Source organism: Amblyomma mixtum, chromosome 1 (genome assembly GCF_055824585.1).
Source record: "Amblyomma mixtum isolate Tamu chromosome 1, ASM5582458v1, whole genome shotgun sequence".
Lineage (NCBI taxonomy): Eukaryota > Metazoa > Arthropoda > Arachnida > Ixodida > Ixodidae > Amblyomma > Amblyomma mixtum.
This window is the reverse complement of record NC_143012.1, coordinates 202,055,470-202,063,979: the sequence shown is the minus strand read 5'-3', so window position 1 is coordinate 202,063,979 and position 8,510 is coordinate 202,055,470. Positions and strand designations below refer to the sequence as shown.

At 46.6% G+C, this 8,510-nt stretch overlaps 1 protein-coding gene across 1 annotated transcript; it reads left to right on the top strand.

Moving 5' to 3' along the window:
* The first annotated feature begins 5,423 nt into the window (after positions 1-5,423).
* Positions 5,424-7,491, top strand: LOC149370564 (gamma-interferon-inducible lysosomal thiol reductase-like). The gene has a single exon (XM_089583686.1). The coding sequence runs from the start codon at positions 5,481-5,483 to the stop codon at positions 6,168-6,170; it is 690 nt and encodes a 229-aa protein (XP_089439812.1). The 5' UTR covers positions 5,424-5,480; the 3' UTR covers positions 6,171-7,491.
* The last annotated feature ends 1,019 nt before the right edge of the window (positions 7,492-8,510 follow it).

The following is an 8,510-nucleotide window of genomic DNA, read 5'->3' as shown; positions in this document are numbered from 1 at the left end:
GCCTTGCCTATGGCACGCCTCTCTGTTCACTAGGCTAGTGGACCTGAATAGTTGCAGCAGGTCCTTCTGTAAAGTTAATAACAAAGGCAAAGAATGTGTGGAGCGCTTAGATACGGAATCCGTCGGGCGGTGTTCAGCGTACTGCCTTATTTCCGCAAGAAACAAGGGCACAAAACTAGATACACAAGGCGACAACAACAACAGTACAAGCAATATATTGGCGGCGCTGTGCAAAGTGTAGCTAGATCTCTTGTTCAAATTGAGCAGCGTTATCAACAACTATAGGATCAACAAGGACGACAAACATGGGCGACCAGCATTATTTGTGTGGAATATGCCTTCTCACTTCGACCTTTCCTGTTTGTTACTTTGAGCGTATCGATGGACAATCCGGAAACAAACACTTCAGAAATTAGTCACCGCTGTTTTTGTCCGCCATGTGGTCTCGTTCTTCCGCTATAGGCATTCCCACTCCGCCGCCACGTACACAGTCTGCCTGATAACGGCATTCAGCAAATATCGGAGAGACTGCATTAACTGTTAAGAGAACGACGACAAATGCCTTGGCGCCAGATAAGAGGACCCAAAATTCAGCGTTCTCTTGTTCCCACCTTTCCGACTAAATTGAGCTGTTGTTGCCATGAAGCCTTATCAGTTGGTCGCGGTACGGCGGTGTCAATTAAGTGGAATATCTTAATGCTCCGAAATAGCGCCAGAAGCCGTCATATAGTTCGCGTGGCTACTGCAGTCTTCAAACTACAGGGTTGCAATGTGGTGTGCACACAGAGAAACGTGAGGCGACTGTGGAGCTTGTCACCATTAATTCAGACTTAATAGGTTATATTAGTAGTTGCATACTCTTGAGTTAAAGGACCGCGTAGTGCTGCCGAATCCTTCGACAGCCTCTTGTGAACAGCGTCTACGTCAAAATCGTTCTTCGCAAGTGCGGCCGACAAATATAAACGTGTGGAAGGGCGTTATCCTTGAGCATTACGGGCGAAATACTACAGTGGACGTCCACTTACTTGAAAGCAGGGCATATTGTTTGCCCTCAGATAGTACGTTTGCAAATTGAACAGCCTACGCACCAACATTTCCCTCACAGCGCAGTTTAGGCATCTGCCCTAAGTGACAAAGGTGATAAGCTTCTCCTTTCCCGACAACCAATTATAGCCGACCGTATACGTATGTCGCTGCAAACTATTTCGTCGAAACGCGAAATAGCCGAAAATTTAAGCTACCCACAAAGGTCGAAACTGGCAGTCCACGCAATGAGTTAATTATTTATCCTTCTCAGCGATTAGTCGAATGCAAAATTTTCATTGATTTTTAGCCCTTTCGACCCTGCGTTTTTTTGTTTTGGTGGCAGATTTTTTTCTCTCTATGTTTTTACATCCCATAAGGCCCCATAATCACGCAGTAAAAATTTACAGCGCATGGTGCAAGTAATAATTGATTTAGAGTTATGGCGTCAAGATCCGTGATCGGGTAGAGCGGTAGAAAAAAGGAATAAAAACGCAAGGTCATGCGTTTATTTATCTTCTGGTTGCTGTTCGCCGGCGTCCGCATTGTCGTTTCCAGCCTCGATCCCAACATTCACTTTCTACGATAGCAAACATGTCCGTTTTCCAGTTCATCAAAAAGCTAATTTTAATATTTCGTCTATTTGTCGCGAGGAATATTCATGTCAGCAGTGCAACAAACTCATCAGTATACATGCATCATCAAAAAGACTGGCTGAACTTCTGCTAGATTACCTATCTTCCCTCAATGGCCACCGCTCGCAACCGTTGAGCGCTGGCGGTGTCAAAATCAAACATGTCAAAAACGTATTGCAGCGCAGCCCCTACGCGCTCTATAAAATTTGTGACGCGACTATGACCTTGGATAGCTTTTTAACAAAACATTTAAAAATCTGAGCTGGAAAGATGGAATGCTTAGTGAGATATAAGAATACAAATTTGCTATACCTCGGCTTCCTTATCGCATGCGTATACCGTGCTGCTGCTTCTTCCTCAGACCGCACAGCTCAACCTAAATGCATGAACAGGGATGCCGATAGCAACATGGACACCGGAGGAACTACACTATTAAAAATTAATAGTATTTTCATCTGTCACCAAGGTGCGAGTGGAATATTTGTGCTGTGGTGTCAGTTGACGCAACTAGAGCCGCAAGGGCTAATGTAATGTGAACAGCGTCAGCGCGTGTCTTTTGGAGCGAGTATCATCATCATTTCTCCCAGAAGTTCAGAAGTCCTCCCTGCTCGGATGCCAGCGTTCTTTGAAGTTTTCCTTTTTCCGGCGTGAGAACGAAAATTGGAGCGGACACTTAAGCTCTGCCTTAAGGCTATGACGCGATATAGCTGAGGTTAATGTCCATATATGCGATATTAGTCATTCTCTACTATCACATTAAGAGATCTCTGGGATTTTTCATACAACTCAAGGCGTAGTGGTTCAACGGTTAGGCGATGCGCCATTGGCAGGTGCTGCCCCGGTGGGACTTGTGTGACACAGGTTGCTCCTACCAAGCAACCTCTCGTGAGCGATAATTAATTTAACTGCCACCTCCTACGGTGATCAGTTTGCCCACAATCTAGTGGGCACGTTGTAATGGCCCCACAAGGACACGCGGCTTAGATCTCCCACTTAGGCTGCTTCTCAGGGGATTTTTCGATCGCAACGCCAACGACGGCGACGCCAGATTTTCGGATCAACCTGAGTCTTGGCGCTATCACGTCAACATACGAATTCTTTTGCTAACCGGTTAGTTGGCCACGGGAGATTAGGAAGAATTTCGTTCAGGTAAATAGATCGTACCCCCCCCCCCCCCACACACACACAACGTTATATCACTCAAGAACTTCCTGTTTCCAGCGGTTGTGTATCCCTGGACTGATAGTCAATGCGGGAAGACTTTCTGCGGAATGAAGACAAGAGAAAAAACTCAGCGCCTCTGCGAGGGTGGTGCCCTCTGGATGTGTAGGCGACAGGCGGCAGCGGTGCGGCGCCATCTGTTGGAGCGCCGCTGAAGCGGTTGCTAGGCAACGGCGACTCAAGGTCTTTTGGTAGCCGCACCGCCACGAGCATACGCGACGAGCCGAACTGGGCTCCAGTAGTGTTGCTTTCGCAACAAAATTGTAATCTATCTCGCCCGTCGAGAGTGCGCGTATGCATGAAATGCATTGCAGGAAAGGCGCCATAAAATCTAAGACGCCATATACATAGTAGTCACACTAGGGCATCAGCCAGGTCCTTTGGCTACTGGACGGGCTGCTGACTTCACCCGCTTGCATTCTTGGACCCGGGCAGCGTGAATGGCCTTCATGGCTGATTTCGAGGTTTGAAGTGCCGCTTCACTTAGCCGCTTCTTTTTCAGCTGAACAAAGCACCGTTGGCACTGGCATTTCCAAGCACGAAACTCGCCTTGGTGGCTCTGTGGTTATGGTGCTCGGCTGCTGACCCGAAAGACGCGCGTTCAACCCCGGCCGCGGCGGCTTAATTTCGATGGAGTCGAAATTCTAGACGCCCGTGTACTGTGGGGTGTCAATGTACGTTAAAGAGCCCCAGGCGGCCGAAATTTCCGGAGCCCTTCACTACGGCGTCCATCATACCCTGAGTCGCTTTGGGACGTTAAACCTCAATAAACCAAATTAAAGAATGGGAGATGACGAAGACGAATAATTAAATCAGTGACTCGAAGAAAAACCAGTTTCAATGCGTAGCGCGTGAGGCTGAGGAAATTGCCCTTCTATTCTATGCGGTTTCCTTAAGGAAGTCGCTGACACTTTCCACTTGATCATTGTGCATTCTTGTTTGCGTTAACTATAAAGCCTCTCCAGAACGCAGATGACTCGCGTTCTGGACGAGTCTATTATCCGTATACCGTTGTGCCGACAGCCTAACCAGGGGTTTCTTGGCACAAGAGTTTAAAGCGAGTTAAGGGATCGTGTATTCAATGTTCCCCAAACATTTTTTTTTTAATTCCAAGGTAGATTTTGCCTGTCAAGGCACGGCTTCACGCTAAGATATCTGTGCCAGGATCGGGCAATTCCTGCCTGTATGATCAGCCACTGATCATTGGTTATCGTTTTATTCTCCGGTTATTGCTTTATTCTCTGCACCTGTGCTATTTATCCCCGAACCACATTCACAGAGTTATTCTTAACAAGTATACAGGTTATATACACCTTATGAGGGGCTAAGAACACCATTTTTACGTCCTACCTTCTGGCTACATTTTTCGAATTGTGTGAGAATCTATGCATGTATGGTAACACAACCGGTCTTTCGGCGTCTCAGTGGATCGCCCCGGTCTGATCCCACCGGTCTCCGTGAAACGGTTTCAACATCTTTAACAATTTATCGCACGCTCTTGCAATAACATGGATGGGAAATCCTGCATTTGTTAGCCTTAAAATCTGCTCTTTAAAACTAGTCGTAATGTTGTGAAAGCATGACTTCATAAATGCTAAGTCCATACTAGGCAATGCAATGATATCTTTCACTTGCTTGGAATGGTTCGAACGTAGTCAAGTAGCGGCTTAACACTTCTGGGTGAATATAGCCAACGCACATGGCGCGTGCATAGCATCAAGGTAAGGTCCAGAAACCGCAGCTCTTTTTGTGGGGCATTAGCTCTGAGGTAACTTGTTCTTTAAACAAAGGGCAAATGTCCTGTGAATGTTTCTGATGAAGCTTTATAGCTTTCCTTTCTAATCCTAAGGCTACGCTTGGGTAGATATCAATGAGTAATTGCTCCCTTATTACTAACCTTCATGTTTTACCACTGATGCCGTTAGGCCTCTAAATACTGAGATTATACATTACACGTAAATTGTTTATGTTGTAATTTTTTTTTCTCCCCTAGTGGCGGCAACAGTTGCTCTATTTTATATACTTATCGATAGAAGAAGATGCGCCGAATCTTACCTCATTTTCATTGCTTGCTTAAGTAATTCTAGTGCTGGGTCACAGCTGTGTCGGATGGATTACCTGCGTATGGTCTGTTTTTGCATTGAAATGAAATTATTGTTTTCTGTGCGCGTAATCGGAATGTACGATTGATTGTAGAATATTGTGAGTATGCATAAGGTGTTCCGGTCACAGTATGCTCTTTTACAGGCATGCATCAACAGCAGCCTCTCCCTTATACAAGCGCCATAGCGCTAAAGTGGCACTGGATTTTATGACATGCAGAAAAGAAAATAGGATTAGAACAACAGATAGGGAGGAACATAGATTTTCAGCCTGTAGCGGAGAAAGATAAATGGTTTCATGCGTTTTTTCTCAAGGGAGAAGGCTCCATCTTATCCAAACAAGACAGCCTGTCAACGTATCCGCCTTCCGCATCAGCACAGATAGCAAGCGTCTATATCAGCCAAGCTGAACAAAGCTTTTCAGACCATCCGTCAGCACTCAGAACGTGCGGTCACCAAGTTCGCGTTCGTGCCCTGCAGGGTTCTCAACACAGCAGAAATGCAGTCCTTGCGCCTCTTGGTCATCGCTTCAGCCGTATTCCTCGCTTGTGCTTTCTCTCCGTCCAAGCCTCTCAATGGGTCAACAGGAGAAGAAGGAGCTCGTGTCAAAATAACGCTTTTTTACGAAGGCCTCTGCGAGGGTTGTCACAGTTTCATCCTGAAGCAGCTCCGTCCCGCTTACGACAGACTGGAAGACTACATTACCCTCGACCTCTTGCCGTTCGGCAATGCCCACATGAAAGTTGTCAACGGCACCGTCATTTTCACGTGTCAGCACGGCCCCGAAGAATGCTACGTCAACGAAGTCCAGACGTGCGCAGTTAAGTACGTCCACCCTACCAGGCTGCTACTGCATTTCATCGCCTGCATGCTTTCGAGCGAAGACCCCACCACGGCAGGCCAGCCTTGCGCGCGGAAAGTGGGCACCGACTGGCCAGTGCTGGACAAGTGCAGCCAGGGACCCGAGGGCAAGCAGCTTCTTTATGAGATGGGCAAGAGGACGCGCGGACATCAGCCGACCATCGAATACGTGCCGTGGGTTGAATTCAATGGCGTTCACAACGCGACGTTGGAAGTATTGGCCAGGAACGACCTCTTCGGCGTAGTGTGCGACCTGCTTAAGCCAGAGAAGCCCTACGTGTGCAAAATTGCTGAACGTGAGCCTGGATATTGCTTCGCAAGATATTGAATGTGTACGCAGTTGGAATTATACAGCTTTCTTTCATTTGAAGAGGACGATTATCTTTGTATACGTATATAGAGCTTGACTAGACGACGTTGCAGCTGAACAATAATATGTATATCGCCTTTAAGCCAGTGAGGTAACCGGGACGTTGAAGATCTGTATCAGGCTATTAACTTCGGTTGTTAAGCTAGACATGTGTTTTCTTTTATTTTTTATAGTAGGCGAAGTCATATCGAGCCTACCTGTAGAAGTGAGGTCTAATCGGCTAGTTAAAGATTGTTATAAACGCGGAAGACGCAATTACGCATCTTTGACGCACTTCGCCCGTCCTAACAAATTGTCACAATAAGAGTGTTTGATATTAAAGTGACGTCCTCGGAGTTATGACCATAGACAGAGGTAGACAATCACAGCAGAGAAGCGCAATCGCGGATCGCGTATACTGAGGCTTTTTATCACGCGTAACTTCAGTAACATGGCGGGAATCACCAACCTGAGTGTTTGTATTTTTTGTGCTTGTCTTCATGTACAATAAATCACTTACCTCTCGGATGGTACCGCAAATCTTGTACAGCAATGCTAACCGTTGTTTGGAATACGAATTTGCGCACTCAACTTAGCGAATGAATCACAGAGAAGCATAACTACACTATTTATCTGATTAGGCGAGGCGTCTCAGTTTATCTAGGATGGCGCATAAGAAGAGGAAGCCTTCCGTGATTAATTTGAGGAGAACATTGGCCGTGCTTTCAATTGGACGTTTTCGGCGTTGTTTAGCGACGGCGATCACATGCTGCATTTTTGTCTTTCTTTTGTAAGATTCCTTTCTTTCCAATTGTCAGCGAACTCAACTGAATATCCTTCCAAAATGGCGGCGATGTTTCCGTCAAAGCTGAAGCGAGTTTCTATCCAATAGGCGCTTATGAACCACAAAATATTCCTTAACGACCCAAGCTGCACTCGAACCCACGTCGGCGCTAATCCAGTAGCTTGCTCGACTGACACCTTAGGTCACTCGGCCTATGCAGGAGGGATGAATAGAAGGTGTGTAACAGTTATTTCCACGCATTGACACCCTTTGCTAGCGACTAGATGGGAAGACTGGATTGCGTTACAAAGGCCCCGCCATACGGTAAAGTGTACGTCGCCGTACTGACAGCACGTGGTGATGCTAACTGCAACAAGTGGTGACTCACACGGACGCAATACAAAAGGGAAGGATGTAGGTCATTATCATCGCCATTAGTTTCCCTTCGAGGATTGCACGATCATACTATTCCACGTGCTCCGCGGCACTAGTGCTACGCCTCTTAATGGGTCCTGATTATTCAAGAAAAACGTTAAAAAAAAACAGAAGGCACGTGAAACAAGAAAAGCCTTTTTGGAAGGGTTTTCTTGTTTCACGTGCCTTCTGTTTTTTTAACGTTTTTAGTGTATTTTCGTTTTTTATCAACCTGTCGGATCCCGTCCATCATGTTTCTTTGGCCCTATGCACCACGTGTCATTCATTTTAATGTTCTTCCGTCACTTTTACCGTTTTTAGCTACTTCGTGTTTTTAGTGTTTCTGTCTTTTATCGCTTTTATGACCCTTTACATCATTCTGATGTTTGCTGCAGCTGATGGATGGTGTGACGCTTTGACGGTGTGCCTATATATTACATTTTGTTTCAATAAAAGGATCAGATGTCAGTGGCGCGTTGCCTTGCCCACCTTTCTTGTGAATGTCTCGTATTTGGCGCTAACGTTTGTACGTAGAACTATGCGCCGATTAGCCCAGCAACAAGTGTTACTTCAATACCTTTACATTGCGCGTCCGACGTGCCTTCAACCACAGCCATAATTTAAGCTCCGCTACTAAATGGGCCGGGGTGCGGGGCGGGGTGGATGTTATTAACCTGCTCGAGACGTCATTATGCTCCGTCAAAAGTTTCGACAAAAATAATAACAGAGGTGACTGAAACCGTCGTTGTTTCGAATATCCCACGGCGCAAGGTAAGTTAACGTTTGTTGTTACAGAACAGCTTACAGAAAAGCGTAGCCTCTGCTCAAAAAAAGATGCCCAGGCTTAGCTTGGTTAAGCCAAGAATGCGCTGCATATTGCGCGGTCTTTTTGCGCGAGGTATTGCTTGGCGGCACTCGATTTTCTCAGCAGCTTTTCCTCCGTGATGGACGGACGGACGGACGGACGGACGGACGGACGGATGGACGGACGGACGGATGGACGGATGGATGGATGGATGGATGGATGGATGGATGGATGGATGGATGGATGGATGGATGGATGGATGGATGGATGGATGGGTGGGTGGGTGGGTGGGTGGGTGGGTGGGTGGGTGGGTGGA